Genomic DNA, 16,558 nt, shown 5'->3' with positions numbered 1-16,558 from the left:
AATGAGCAGAGTTTTTTAGACATACTGAATTTTTTTAATTTAGAAAATTAAATTTAACAGTAATACTGATCAATAAGAGTACATAAGTTTCAAGTAAACATTTCTAAGCATTTGAACTGTTGATTACATTGTATACCCATATATAACGTAATGTATACATTATGTTGAGTATATACATTCAACCAAAATCAAACTGAATTTGAGATATTTATAAATATTTAAACTTATATTGACAGGAGAGGTAGAGCTATAGCTTTGAAGAGAGATTATGACTGAAGCAGATTATAGTATCATCAGCATCTATAAAGTAATTGAATTCATAAGAGAAAATTAGATTCCCTATGGCAGTCGCTTTCAGCTGGGGATGACTCTGTCCCCCCAGAAGATGTCTGACACTATCTGGAGAGATTTTGGTTGTCACAACCAAGGGAAAGAGAGGTCAGAAGAAGAGTTCTAGGGACATCTACAGGGCAGAGACCAGGGAGGTTCTAACCATCCTTTGAGTTATCGGGGAGCCCGCCCTCCAAAGCAAAGAGTTATGTCATCCAAACTATCAGCAGCGCTACTGTTGAGAAGCCCGGGGTGTGGACACACACACTGCCCGGACGGTCTCCTGTCAGCCTGGCAGTGCCCGCCTCTTCCCAAGGTTTATTCTGCATGAGCCACGTTCCCCAAAACAGGCCTCGCTGTTTGCTTTTAATGAAGATTTGCCAATGAGAGGCACCTGCAGGCAGATGTGAGCTTCAGCTAGCTGAGTTCTTGGGAACCATGGGATTTCTCATTTCAGACTGAAATATTAGGAGTTTCCAAGAGACAGTTTAATAGGGTTTTCAGACATGTTCAGTAAAGGACTTGATCAATATTTTAGGGTCCACGGACCACAAACAATGTCTGGTGTATATTCTTTTTTATTTTTCTTATTTTTTTATTTATTAATTGAATTTATTGGGATGACATTGGTTTGCAAAACCTTACAGGTTTCAGGCATTCAACTCTTTTTTTATTTTTAATTGAATTATTAGGGTAACACTAGTTAACACAATTGTACAGGTGTCAGGTGTTCACATCCTCTATATCATATTGTGTATTCAGTCCCCCACACTGAAGTCTTCATTTATCACCATTTCTGCCCCTACACCCTCCTTTCTCCCCATTCCCAGTAATCACACAAAAACACATACTGAATTCTATATGAATTTGCCAACTTCTAGTTAGACTCCTAAAACGTCCTGGGCGTGCTCCTGTGAGTTCTCAAACTCTGGGTGTAACGATAGCATCCGCTTTCCTGCTCACTGGTGGCAGCTCTGTGAACTTCCAGCTCTTGCTGCACTTGAGTATTCCCGTAAATACTATGTTAACTCTTCACACATAGACTATAGACAGGTCTTCATTTCTGTCACCACACAGAGATAGATATACACTGTACTTTCACACTTCATTTGACTAATACACCAACTCCGTGCACCTGCAAGTACTGTTTATTATTCAGAATACCTTTTATAAGTCTGATGATACACTGTTGATTCTCCTAAGAAGAGAAAAGATGAATTTTCTCTTTCATAAATGATAGTGACAGGTATCAAGTCATTTTTCTTTTATTTCATAGACATTTGGTGACAAAGTAGCAGTAAACAACATCTCTTTGAATTTATATAAGGGGCAGATCACTATTCTTCTAGGAGAAAATGGGTCAGGGAAAACCACAGTCCTGTCCATTCTCACAGGTATGTATGCAGTTTGTCAGAACAGTCATGTTCCTTCTATGACTGTAAACCAATCAGCAGGTTGTGCTGTTGTAGATGTTATTTCAGTGTTGGTGTTATTACAGTTTCAATTATTTACAACCAAGATGTCTTGGATGTTGTAATAAATTCATTTATTTATTCAATGGGAAATGTTATATACTGATTTTATAGGAATTTATAATACAGTGGTGATTACAGAGCTGTTACACTCAGTTTTATGCTCTGATGGAAATTCATACAGAAGACTGAAAAAGGTAGAGATAGAATGTAGGATGCTGTTCGCCCAGTAGAACGACATCTAGCCTGTACTGGTGATGAGGAATAGGGAAGTGATATCGAGTCTGAGGCACATAGAAGCTGTACAGGGTTATGAAGGAAAGAGAAGAATATTGTAGTTGTAAGCAAAGACCAGGAGGCTGGGAAGCAGAGATTATCTGGATAACTAGATCAGATAAGGAATGTAATGGCAAGAGATGAAGCCGGATGAATAATCAGAGGTGAAATCACCCAACGTTTAGGGAAGACGTGCTCTGACGTTTGTAATTGACGCTGGGAACTGTGAGAACCAGTGGAGGAGGATTTTATGAAGGTTCATGCTTCAGAAATGCTGTGGGAGGAAGAACATATGAGTAATACTGGGGACCATTAGGATAGGGAACCCCATGTCGTGTTAAATTAACACAGTTCTCAGAGACTCGAGCAAGACTGAGCCTAGTAGTTACGATAAAATAGCCTCTTCTTTGACACAAAAGTAATGGCAAAACTAAGTCAGGATTCCCAGCCAGGGCACACAGGAGAAGTGCCCATCTGCTTCTCCACCCCTCCCCATCTCCTTCCTCTCTGTCTCTCTCTTCCCCTCCCACAGCCAAGGCTCCATTGGAGCAAAGTTGGCCCGGGCACTGAGGATGGCTTCATGGCCTCCGCCTCAGGCGCTAGAATGGCTCCAGTCGCAACAGAGCAACGCCCCAGATGGGCAGAGCATTGCCCCCTGGTGGGCATGCCGGGTGGATCCCGGTCAGGCGCATGCAGGAGTCTGTCTGTCTGACTGCCTCCCCATTTCCAACTTCAGAAAAATACAAAAAAAAAAAAAAAAACTAAGGAAGGGAAGGCCACACCCACATTCTGTTTTACATATTTCCACTGACTTCCTCTCAGCCTCAGTTACTATTCTTAAAAGAATCACGAGGTTATGATTTGAATTATTAACTTGATAATGACAAGAAAAATACATATATGTAGTTGGTATACCTTGCATCAGATATCTTGGAACACACTCTGCTTCTCGGAACACATATTATGCACGTCCTCATCTGCGTGTGCTCCTGCCTCTCACTGGGAGTGACGAACTCCACTCCACTCCCTACCTATTAAAATACCATTTATTCACCATGATGCAACTCGCGAGCAACCACCTGGCGCAAAATGACAGATGAGGCAGCTCTGAGCTCCAGCCCCTTCACAGAAAAGAGCCAATCAACAAGCACACAAGTGTCAGCAACAACCGGTCAGAACTCTGGACACAGAACAAGGTCATGGCAGTCAAGCAACGCTCAGGAAGAAGGAGGCAACTCAGAAACAGTAGGGGTTCGGGATACATCAGTAACGCTGTGGACTTGGAAGCTCCAGGCCCGCATTCCCCATGGAGACACAAAGCTGACAATACACAGACAAAAAAACCTTTCTCCAGAATCCTGGGTACCAGTTTGGAAGCTGCAGCGTGCAGGTGAACACATAGCCAACCAAAGAAATGCAAGTTTGGCACTTTCTCACCTGAGCCCTTCCCCTCACAGGGCCGGCATGGGCAGAAAGCAGCTTTCTGGGTCAGAGCTCCTCCCGGGGAACAGAGAAGAGATGGGGACTTGCATCCAGTGTTCTGGGTTTTGCAAGGGCTCCCCAAGGGTCTGGTTTCTGTCCCATCTAACGGAGCCCTGACAGGAGTGTCAGCATGGAATGGATGCCAAGTTAAAACCCACAGGAAGAAAAGATGCAGACTCTTCAGCACTTCAGCTTGCCTTCGAGCAGCCGAGGGAAGTCCCACGGGCAGGTGCCAAGGGAGCGTCAGTCCCACGGGCAGGTGCCAAGGGGGCGTCAGTCCCACGGGCAGGTGCCAAGGGAGCGTCAGTCCCACGGGCAGGTGCCAAGGGGGCGTCAGTCCCACGGGCAGGTGCCAAGGGAGCGTCAGTCCCACGGGCAGGTGCCAAGGGGGCGTCAGTCCCACGGGCAGGTGCCAAGGGGGCGTCACAGAACGAGCAAGTGCCAAGGGGGCGTCACAGAACGGGCAGGTGCCAAGGGGGCGTCAGTCCCACAGACAGGTGCCAAGGGGGCGTCAGTCCCACGGGCAGGTGCCAAGGGGGCGTCACAGAACGGGCAGGGGAGTAAACTAGGAACTGAAACTAAATTCTCCAAGCTGCTTCCAGAAATTGGGACAGTTAAAAGCAGTTGTATCTACTGAAATAAAAGCACACAAACAATCCCAGAGAAGACACATCCTCAGAAAATGTTTGCAAGATCATAAAAATTCCAGCTGGGCTGATTGGTGAAGAATTTCACATGCATGAAACCAGTCCATAAACACTGGGAGGCATATCTGCTTTTAAATGTTCGGCTCTCAACAGAACATCAAAAAAGAAACAAGGAAACATACCACAGTCAAAGGAACAAAATAAAGCTCCAGTATCTGAGCATTAAGAATCACAGATCTCTGCGTTATATGACATAAGAAAAGCCTGTGTTCTCCTTCATATTTCAACAATACAAAAGAACATAGAAAACAAAATGAAATGAGGCAAATTATGCATGAAGACAATTAAAATACAGAGATAGAAATTATTTTTCAAAACCCAAATAAATTGTGGATATAAAAAATATTACAAAATTGAAAAGTTAATCGGGCAGAAAAACGAATCAGCAAACTTTTTAAAAATTTTTATTTAGAAAATTAACAGGGTGAGTTGATCAATAAGAGTACATAGGTGTCAGTTAAACAAAGAAAGAGAAATGCCAGTTGATCTCATATATATAGAATATTTTTTGTAAATGATGAACCATAGATGGAGAGGACACCTTGGCGGTGGCCAGTGGTGGGGGACAGGAGCTGGGCTGAGTGGGTGGTGGGCTCACAGGTGCAGACTTCCAGTTACAAATAAGTGACAGGAATGTGACAGGCAGCATTGTGACTGCAGTGGATCACACTGTATTTTCTATTTGAAAGTAACTAAAAGATGAAATCTTTAATATTTTCATCACAAAAAAAATGTGTAACTATATATGATGATTGGTGTTAACCCTACTTATTCTAGTGATCATTTAACAACTTATACATATGTCTAATCATTATGTTGTATACTGAAACTAATATAATTTTATATGTCACCTATAACTCATTTTATAAAGTGTATTTTAAAATAGAATAAAAGATTTATAGGGTTTAAATGGTTATTTAATTTTTTTACATATTACCAAATAGTTTCCCACAAAATTTGGACTGGTTGTTATTATTTAAAATTCATATGGACAAACATTTTATATTCTAGATCTTTATGTTTTTCATAGCTGTGCACAGTACCTAATATGGTTCACATACAGGGTGACAGGTGATTTCAGTGCCAATAAATGGGAATATAGCAACATACTTATATGTTTTTATTGCCAATATAACCCATATTGATGTGCAAAAAATTAGTATATATTAGCAAAAAAGAAAAGAGAATTAAAAGACATAGCTAATTCCACCACCCAGAAGTAACTTGCTGTTTTAGGGAACTGTTCTGCAGGGCACAGTGCTTTCTTCTGAGTGACCTCGAGCAGACTGAATTTGAGATGCTTGTTTGCAGAGTCCTGCCATGTTCTCATCAAAGCACAGCCTCTGCAGCATCTTCTGTTTCCTTAGGTCGCTACCTTCCAACCGCGGGAGAGGCCTATATCAATGGCTATGACATCTCAAAGAACATGACTGATATTCAAAAAAACCTAGACTTCTGTCCACAGCAGGACTTGTTGTTTAATAACTTGACACTATCAGAACACCTTTATTTCTACTTTAAGGTGAGTCAGAGATTTGCTTTATACAGCAAATTTAACTTTTCTCTTTTGATTGACAGAACCATGAATTTTAACACATTTAACCAACACCACAACCAAGACACAGTAGTTTCATCAGTCTAGACCAGTGGTGGTCAGCCTGGTCCCTACCGCCCCCTAGGGGGCACTCCAGCTTTCATGGTGGGCGGTAGCAAAGCAACCAAAGTATAAATAAAAAGATAGATTTAACTAGAGTAAGTTGTTTTATAAAGATTTATTCTGCCAAACTTAGCAAAAATCCGACATAAAGTACTTGGTAAGTAATTATTATTATATGTTTTAACTTGCTGTAACTCTGCTTTATAAATTTTATAAAGTAAAGTTACTTTCCTACTTTATAAATCACCATGACTGTGGAACCGGTGGGCGGTTAGAAAAATCTTACTACTCACAGAGACACAGAAGTGAGCGGTAGGGATAAGAAGGTTGACTGCCCCTGGTCTACACACTCCTCCCTCAGTCTCCTTCTCTGTGTTCCCTCTCTTCCGCCTGCTAACCTCTGGTCTCTTTCATCACTACTTCTGTGTCTGTTAAGAAATTATATAACTGGAACCACGTACTATGTAACCTTTAGAGATTAGCTGCTTACATTGAGCATAATGCCTTTCAGGTCCATTTTGCTGAATAGTAGTTCATGTTTGGATAGAACACAGCACACCCGCTGAGTAGCAGTTCATGTTTGGATAGAACACAGCACACCCGCTGAGTAGCAGGTCATGTTTGGATAGAACACAGCACACCTGCTGAGTAGCAGTTCATGTTTGGATAGAACACAGCACACCCGCTGAGTAGCAGGTCATGTTTGGATAGAACACAGCACACCCGCTGAGTAGCAGTTCATGTTTGGATAGAACACAGCACACCTGCTGAGTAGCAGTTCATGTTTGGATAGAACACAGCACACCTGCTGAGTAGCAGTTCATGTTTGGATAGAACACAGCACACCCGCTGAGTAGCAGGTCATGTTTGGATAGAACACAGCACACCTGCTGAGTAACAGTTCATGTTTGGATAGAACACAGCACACCTGCTGAGTAGCAGTTCATGTTTGGATAGAACACAGCACACCCGCTGAGTAGCAGGTCATGTTTGGATAGAACACAGCACACCCGCTGAGTAGCAGGTCATGTTTGGATAGAACACAGCACACCTGCTGAGTAGCAGGTCATGTTTGGATAGAACACAGCACACCTGCTGAGTAGCAGGTCATGTTTGGATAGAACACAGCACACCTGCTGAGTAGCAGGTCATGTTTGGATAGAACACAGCACACCTGCTGAGTAGCAGGTCATGTTTGGATAGAACACAGCACACCCGCTGAGTAGCAGGTCATGTTTGGATAGAACACAGCACACCCGCTGAGTAGCAGGTCATGTTTGGATAGAACACAGCACACCCGCTGAGTAGCAGTTCATGTTTGGATAGAACACAGCACACCCGCTGAGTAGCAGGTCATGTTTGGATAGAACACAGCACACCCGCTGAGTAGCAGGTCATGTTTGAATAGAACACAGCACACCCGCTGAGTAGCAGGTCATGTTTGGATAGAACACAGCACACCCGCTGAGTAGCAGTTCATGCTTGGATAGAACACAGCACACCCGCTGAGTAGCAGGTCATGTTTGGATAGAACACAGCACACCTGCTGAGTAGCAGTTCATGTTTGGATAGAACACAGCACACCTGCTGAGTAGCAGGTCATGTTTGGATAGAACACAGCACACCTGCTGAGTAGCAGGTCATGTTTGGATAGAACACAGCACACCTGCTGAGTAGCAGTTCATGTTTGGATAGAACACAGCACACCCGCTGAGTAGCAGGTCATGTTTGGATAGAACACAGCACACCTGCTGAGTAGCAGGTCATGTTTGGATGTAACACAGCACACCTGCTGAGTAGCAGGTCATGTTTGGATAGAACACAGCACACCTGCTGAGTAGCAGTTCATGTTTGGATAGAACACAGCACACCTGCTGAGTAGCAGTTCATGCTTGGATAGAACACAGCACACCCGCTGAGTAGCAGGTCATGTTTGGATAGAACACAGCACACCTGCTGAGTAGCAGTTCATGTTTGAATAGAACACAGCACACCTGCTGAGTAGCAGTTCATGTTTGGATAGAACACAGCACACCTGCTGAGTAGCAGTTCATGTTTGGATAGAACACAGCACACCCGCTGAGTAGCAGTTCATGTTTGAATAGAACACAGCACACCCTCTGAGTAGCAGTTCATGTTTGGATGTAACACAGCACACCTGCTGAGTAGCAGGTCATGTTTGAATAGAACACAGCACACCCGCTGAGTAGCAGTTCATGTTTGGATGTAACACAGCACACCTGCTGAGTAGCAGGTCATGTTTGGATAGAACACAGCACACCTGCTGAGTAGCAGGTCATGTTTGGATAGAACACAGCACACCCGCTGAGTAGCAGGTCATGTTTGGATAGAACACAGCACACCTGCTGAGTAGCAGGTCATGTTTGGATAGAACACAGCACACCTGCTGAGTAGCAGTTCATGTTTGGATAGAACACAGCACACCTGCTGAGTAGCAGGTCATGTTTGAATAGAACACAGCACACCCGCTGAATAGCAGGTCATGTTTGGATAGAACACAGCACACCTGCTGAGTAGCAGGTCATGTTTGGATAGAACACAGCACACCTGCTGAGTAGCAGGTCATGTTTGGATAGAACACAGCACACCTGCTGAGTAGCAGTTCATGTTTGGATAGAACACAGCACACCTGCTGAGTAGCAGGTCATGTTTGGATAGAACACAGCACACCTGCTGAGTAGCAGTTCATGTTTGGATGTAACACAGCACACCTGCTGAGTAGCAGTTCATGTTTGGATAGAACACAGCACACCTGCTGAGTAGCAGTTCATGTTTGGATGTAACACAGCACACCTGCTGAGTAGCAGGTCATGTTTGGATAGAACACAGCACACCCGCTGAGTAGCAGGTCATGTTTGAATAGAACACAGCACACCCGCTGAGTAGCAGGTCATGTTTGGATAGAACACAGCACACCCGCTGAGTAGCAGTTCATGCTTGGATAGAACACAGCACACCCGCTGAGTAGCAGTTCATGCTTGGATAGAACACAGCACACCCGCTGAGTAGCAGTTCATGTTTGGATAGAACACAGCACACCTGCTGAGTAGCAGTTCATGTTTGGATGTAACACAGCACACCTGCTGAGTAGCAGGTCATGTTTGGATAGAACACAGCACACCTGCTGAGTAGCAGTTCATGTTTGGAGAGAACACAGCACACCTGCTGAGGAATATTGGTTTGTTTGTTTCCAGGCTTTGGTGAGTATGAGTGAAACTGAATTTTATGTATAGCTTTTTGCTGTGTGAACGTAAGTTTTGTGTCTCTCAGAGTAGAATTGCTCCCTCACAAGTATTTGTTTACCTTCCTCAGACACTGCCACATAGCCCTCCAGAGTGGCAGTGGTGTCTCACGCTCCCACCAGCAATGTATGAGAATGACATCACCCATGTCATCGCCAAAACATGGAATTGTCAACACTTTTTTAAAATTTTAACCATTCTAATCAGTATGTACTTGTGTCTAACCATTGTTTTAAACTGCATTTTGTGAACAGAGAATAGTGTGCATCATCTTTCATGTGCTTGTCTGCCATTTTTATACTCCCTGATAAAATACTTGTTGAGGCCCTGTGTCTATTTTTAGTTTGGATTATTCATTTCTTATTAAATTTTTGAGAGTTCTTTATATAGTCCAGATACATGTTGTTTGTTTGACATGTACATTAGAAACATTTTTCCCAAACTGTATCTTGTTTTTATATTTTTATTCAATTATCACATGTTCTTAATGGATCCTGCTTTTGCCGTCTTTTCTAGACTCTGTGCCCAACATCAGGACATGACGATTTTATTCTGCATTTTCTCACACATTTTACAGTTTTACGTGCTGCACTCACAACTGTGACCCGTTGTGAGCTAACACATCTATTAAAGAGCAGAGTTGCCCTTTGTTTGTGTCTGGGCTTGGGCTCTGGTTGAGAGCCCCTGTTGGGCCTCACTGCAGTCAGATCGCCTTCTTCCAAGGCGACTCTCAAAAGCACAAGGACAGGATTGTGTCAGAGTAATGGCAGTGTGAGATACCTTTGATCTCTCCCCTTGAAATTTCAACAAGTTGAGCAGCTGTAACTCAGTGAAGGAAACCCAGCTGGGTTCACAGGTTTGCCTGAAAGATCTGCTCATTGGATTGATGGATGGTGGGAAGGATAGAGACAGGGGTGCAGAAGACAAGAAGCACTCACAGTGGGGTTCCGCAGAGGGGACATCCCTGGTCTGTCTGGGGTTTGTCTGCAGGGGCTCTAGAGAAGGGTGAAACCCAGTCTCTGGGTCTTCCTCTGCTGGGAGGACTGGAGAGGTTGGGAGCACACTCACAACACTGCTGAGCAAAAGCAGCAGCTGCTGCAGGGACAGGACAGAGACAGAGCTCGAGGACCCTGCGGGCATCCCCACGGTCTGCCAGCAGCCTACGCTGGGGACAGAGACAGAGCTCGAGGACCCTGCGGGCATCCCCACGGTCTGCCAGCAGCCTGCGCTGGGGACAGAGACAGAACAACACAGAGTGCAGCCCCAGCCTCCCGACCTCACCCCCGCCCCTCGTGCAGCCCCCAGCCTCCCGATCTCACCCCCTCCCCTCGTGCAGCCCCCAGCCTCCCGATCTCACCCCCGCCCCTCGTGCAGCCCCCAGCCTCCCGATCTCACCCCCGCCCCTCGTGCAGCCCCCAGCCTCCCGATCTCACCCCCTCCCCTCGTGTGCCGAGAGTAACAGCGAAGTACCCAAGAAATAACTGCAGAACAACTATTTCCCCTGAAAACCGGGTACTCTCTGTTCCTTGGTCTTTTGGGACACCAGGAGAACTACAGGGAGGCCCGGGATTGCCGTTCCAGGAGAAAAGCGGAAAAAGCCATAAAGCCCTCGCACGTGCCACACCGTCATGGTGGCTGCATCACGGTGGACCTCAGCAGAGGTCAGCCGGGGGTTTCACAGAGCTAAAGCTTGTAATCCAGCACCCTTACGGGAAAGTCATAGGAAAGCCTCTTGCAAGTGCAATACCACTCTCAAACACAATCTAGAGCAGCGATTCTCAACCTGTGGGTCGCGATCCTTGCGGGGTCGCCTAAAGCCATCGGAAAATACATAATGCATATCAGGTATTTACATTCCGAATCATAACTGTAGCAAAATTACAGTTATGAAGTAGCCACCAAAATTATTTTTTGGTTTGGGGTCACCGCAACATGAAGAACTGTATTGCGGGGTCATGGCATTAGAAAGGTTGAGAACCACTGATCTAGAGTCTAGACAAAGAAAAACTAATACCAAAAATAACCAAAAAAGAGACACAGTTCAAAAAGAAAATGAAAACTCTCCAGAAAACAGTATCAGTCACAAGGACACTTCGGAGTTAAATGACCGAGTATTCAAACTTGAAGTTCTGAAAACACTCAACAAGAGTTGAGGAAATACTGATAAGCAATATAACGAACTGAGAAAAAATGATGAACAAAACAAGTATCAATACTTTACGCCTGACCTGTGATGGTGCAGAGGATATAGCGTCACCGGTTCAATACCCTGGGCTCGCCCGGTCAAGGCGCACACGAGAGGCAACCACTGAACAACTAACGTGAAGCAGCTGAGAGTTGATATTTCTCGCTCCCCTGCCTCTTCTTGCTCTAATATCAACAAATAAAATCTTAAATTAAAAAAAAAAAGTACTTTGTCAAAGAGACTGAAACTTTAAAAAAGAACCGAACAGAAGGGCGTGGACGGCATGAACTGCTCGGTGGTGGCTCCTGGCTTCTGCCACAGTCCGGGCGTTCTCACATCTACCGAGGCCTCTGGTGGCTGCCACATTGCCTCTGTGGTGGGGCCTGCACTGCCAGGGGGGAGGGAGTCGGAAACTGAGGCATGGACTCAGCGACCTTTGAGGGTGTGGCTATGAACTTGACCCTGGAGGAGTGGGCTTTACTGGACCCTCCACAGAAGAAACTCTATAGAAATGTTGTTCAGTTTGTTGAAATTTCAAGAGGAGAGATGGGGAGTATCTCTCACTCCACCATTTATATTTAAATTGAAATGTATCACTTTTATTATGTTTTTTCTGTTTTTCTTACTGCTTTTCCCCTCTGTTTTCTCTTTGCTGTCCTATTTTCGGTTAATTGAACATTTTTTAATATTTCATTTCATTTATTTATTGTAATTTTTATTAGCTCTTTAGTATATTTATATTTGTAATCTAAGGATTACAAATTACAGACATAGCTTTTCAGTTATTTAGAATCAATAGTTTTTAATTTTGTTTTGAGCACAGAAACATGACCGACCACACTATAGGTTCTGTCCTCCTTTAGGCTACAGTTGTCACAAATGACACCTCCATATACTGAAAATGCTTAAAATCACCTAACATTTTTAAAAACCCTAAGAAAGTACTTGTTAGCCTGAGCAGGCGGTGGCGCAGTGGACAGAGCGTCAACCTGGGATGCTGAGCACCCAGGTTTGAAACCCCAAGGTCGACAGCTTGAGCGCGGGCTAACCAGCTTGAGCACGGGGTTGCCAGCTTAAGCATGGGATCATGGACATGACCCAGTGGTCACTGGCTTGAAGCCCAAGGTCTCAGGCTTGAGCCCAAGGTCACTGGCTTCAGTGTCATTGACATGGCTGGAGTCCCCAGGTCAAGGCACATATGAGAAGCAATCACTGAACAACTAAGGTGCCACAACTATGAATTGATGCTTCTCATTTCTCTCTACCTTCCTGTCTGTCTGTTCCTCCTTCCCTCTCTCTCTCTCTCACTAAAAAATAAAAGTAAGTTTTAAAAATTAAAAGAAAGCAATAGTGATTATAATAACTTTTTTTTTTTGAAAATTCAATTTAACCGGGTTACATTGATCAATAAGAAGAGTGCATAGATTTTGGATAAACATTTCTATAGCACTTGAACTGTTGATTATGTTGTATACCCATCACCCAAAGTCAAATCATTTTTCATCACCTTATATTTGTCCCTCTTTACAACCTTCCCCTCCCCCACATCCCCCTCCCCTTGGCAACCACTTCACTTTGATCTATGTCCCTGAGTCTCCATTTCTGTTGTACTGTCATTATTCACTGTTTCAAATTATCCTGTATCATTTCTCTTCTGTTTGAGAAACATTTTGTATCAGTCTATTTACATCAATACTCATGGCTACGAAGTCTCTTAGTTTTCCTTCACTTGAGAGTGTCTAATTCACCATATTTCCTCAAGAATATTTTTACTTGACATAGATACCTTCAGCACTGAAGAATGTTGTTCTCCTGCTTTCTGGACACCATTTATAATAAGAAATTCAAAGTCATCTGAATTGTTCCCCTAAAGAAAATTACCAGAGAAAAAAATAGGGGCATTACATGTTGATAAGAGAACCATTTCATAAAGAAAAAACAATCCTAAATGTGCATACACCTAGTAAATATTCATCATTTTTTCTCTGAATGCTGCCAAGAGTTTGTCTTTACATTTCAGCAGTTTGCTTATGATTTGTCTGGTGTGAATTTCTTAGAGTTTATCTGGATCAAATTCAATCAGCTTTTTCAGTCTGTAGATTTGTATCTTTTTGCCAAACCTGAGAAGTTTTCTGTCATTATTTCTTTAAATATTATTTAAGCCACATACTCTTCTCTCTTTCTGAAACTACAGTGACATGAATGTTAGGTATTTGGTTGTTGTCCCAAAAGTCCTTGGGTTTTATTCATTTCTCTTCATCATTTTTCTGTCTGTTGTTCCGATTGTATAATTTCTATTTATCTGTCTTCAAATTCACTGACCTTTTTCTCTGTCATTTCTATTTTACTATTAAGTAAGTCAAATGAACTGCTTATTTTGCTTATAGATTTGTTTAGTTGTAAGTTTTCAGATAGTTTCTTTTTCTATATTTTGTTTATTCCAGCACCTGTGCCATCCTCTTAGAGATACCTGTTGATTGTCTCTTCTATATAAGATAAGATTTTTGTCACTCTTTGTGTAGCAATTGATTTTTCCATTTTATCCTGGATGTTTTCAACAATACCTCCTGACACCCTAAGTCTTATTTATATCTTATCTGTGGGCTATGGTTCCCGTGTCTGTTTCCAAGTCTTTGCTGTGCTTTTCAGTTTTTCCCCTGCCCGTGTTACCCGCTGGTCAGTTCACACCTGGGTAGAGGTATACTCATTGGTATCGTTTTTGAAGTTTGGTATTCTAATAAGGATCCTATCCAGGTATGCAAATGATGGGGTAAATACATGAGCTGAAAAATAACTTGGTCACTTTCCTGTTCCTCTCTCCTGTTACCTGCTCGATGTATTCCATTTCCCCAGGATTCTAGCCTCAGTCCCTCGCCAGAAACAACCCCCTTCCATGACTGTGACATCCCAGTGGCAGAGGACAGAGAGGATGTGAGAAGCAGTTGGCCCCGTCTTCTTGGAAGCACGGTTGCTCTGACCTCAGCAGGTTCATCTCCCTCCGCACTTTGGGTCCCAATCTGGCCGGTCCCTCCCTTGGGACGTGTCTCCCCCGGGACCACCCACAGTCTGGGCCACATAAGATCAGGGAAGGAAGTGGGGTTGGCTTTCCCCCACTTTTTCAGAGCTTTAGAAGTTTTCCCATTTCCACTCCTCAAAACAAAACCAGTGGGTTTCTCCTTCGTCTCAGTCAAATGTACAGTTGGCAGCACTGTACATTTCCCCGTTTGGGATTGCTCGAGTTCAGGCGAGGGGATGCACACGAGGGAAAAGCAGCCACCTCAACAGCCCTTTTGGCTCCTGTGTTCTTTTTTTTTTTAATTATAATGGGGTGACATTGATAAATCAGGGTACATATGTTCAGAGAAAACATCTTTAGGTTATTTTGACATTTGATTATGCTGCATTCCCATCACCCAAAGTCCAATTGTCTTCCGTCACCTTCTATCTGGTTTTCTTTGTGCCCCTCCCCTCTCCCAACCCCCTCCCTCTCCTCCCCCCACACCCTTGTCCATGTCTCTGAGTCTCATTTTTATGTCCCATCTATATAGAGAATCATATAGTTCTTAGTTTTTTCTGATTTACTTATTTCGCTCCGTATAATGTTATCAAGGTCCATCCATGTTGTTGTAAATGATCCGATGTCATCATTTCTTATGGCTGAGTAGTATTCCATAGTATTATATATATGTACCAAAGCTTTTTAATCCACTTGTCCACTGACGGACACTTGGGCTGTTTCCAGATCTTCGCTATTGTGAACAATGCTGCCATAAACATGGGGGTGCATTTCTTCTTTTCAAACAGTGCTATGGTGTTCTTGGGGTAAATTCCTAAAAGTGGTATAGCTGGGTCAAAAGGCAGTTTGATTTTTAATTTCTTGAGGAATCTCCATAGTGTTTTCCACAGTGGCTGCACCAGTCTGCATTCCCACTAGCAGTGCAGGAGGGTTCCCTTTTCTCCACATCCTCACCAGCAATTATTCTGTGTTATTTTGTTGATGAGTGCCATTCTGACCAGTGTGAGATGATATCTCATTGTGGTTTTAATTTGCATTTTTCTAATGATTAGTGATGTTGAGCATTTTTTTCATATGCCTATTGGCCATCTGTATATCCTCTTTGGAGAAGTGTCTGTTCATTTCTTTTGCCCATATTTTGATTGGATTGTGTGTCTTTCTGGCATTGAGTTTTTACAAGTTCTTTATAAATTTTGGTTATTAACCCTTTATCAGACGCATTGTAAAATATATTCTCCCATTGTGTAGTTTGTCTTTTTATTCTGTTCTTATTGTCTTTAGCTGTGCAGAAGCTTTTTAGTTTGATAGAGTCCCATTCGTTTATCCTGTCTTTTATTTCACTTGCCCGTGGAGATAAATCAGCAAATATATTGCTTCAAGAGATGTCAGAGAGCTTAGTGCCTATGTTTTCTTCTAAGATGCATATGGTTTTACGGCCTACATTTAAGTCTTTTATCCATTTTGAGTTTATTTTTGTGAATGGGGTAAGTTGGTGGTTTAGTTTCATTTTTTTGCAGGTAGCTGTCCAATTTTCCCAACACCATTGTTGAAGAGGCTGTCTTTACTCCATTGTATGCTCTTACCTCCTTTGTCAAATATCAGTTGTCCATAAAAGTGTGGGTTTATTTCTGGGTTCTCAGTTCTGTTCCATTGATCTATATGCCTGTTCTTATGCCAGTACCAGGCTGTTTTGAGTACAATGGCCTTGTAGTATAACTTGATATCTGGAAGTGTGATACCTCCTACTTTATTCTTCCTTTTCAAGATTGCTGAGGCTATTCGTGTCCTCTTTTGGTTCCATATAAATTTTTGGAATATGTGTTCTATATCTTTGAAGTAAGTCATTGGTATTTTAATTGGTATTGCATTGAATTTATAAATTTCTTTGGGTAATATAGACATTTTAAGAATGTTTATTCTTCCTAACCATGAGCATAGTCTATGCTTCCACTTGTTTGTATCTTCCCTGATTTCTTTTATCAATGTTTTATAATTTTCCAAGTACAAGTCTTTAATCTCCCTGGTTAAATTTATTCCTAGGTACTCTATTTTTTTGGTTGCAGTGGTAAAGGGGATTGCTTCCTTAATTTCTCTTTCTGACAGTTCATTGTTAGTGTATAAAAATGCCTCTGACTTCTGAGTATTAATTTTATATCCTGCCATCTTGCTG

General features: G+C 42.9%; 1 protein-coding gene across 1 annotated transcript in view; it reads left to right on the top strand.

Moving 5' to 3' along the window:
* LOC136335755 (phospholipid-transporting ATPase ABCA3-like) overlaps positions 1 to 16,558 on the top strand; it is a 164,462-nt gene that overhangs the window by 59,505 nt on the left and 88,399 nt on the right. The window contains exons 11-13 of the mRNA XM_066276851.1: positions 1,607 to 1,735; positions 4,680 to 4,695; positions 5,659 to 5,789. Coding sequence (XP_066132948.1) covers positions 1,607 to 1,735; positions 4,680 to 4,695; positions 5,659 to 5,789 — 276 coding nt within the window. The remainder of the gene's footprint in view (positions 1 to 1,606; positions 1,736 to 4,679; positions 4,696 to 5,658; positions 5,790 to 16,558) is intronic.

This window comes from Saccopteryx bilineata, chromosome 4 (assembly GCF_036850765.1).
Source record: "Saccopteryx bilineata isolate mSacBil1 chromosome 4, mSacBil1_pri_phased_curated, whole genome shotgun sequence".
NCBI classification, from domain to species: domain Eukaryota; kingdom Metazoa; phylum Chordata; class Mammalia; order Chiroptera; family Emballonuridae; genus Saccopteryx; species Saccopteryx bilineata.
This window is presented reverse-complemented; position numbering and strand designations above follow the sequence as displayed.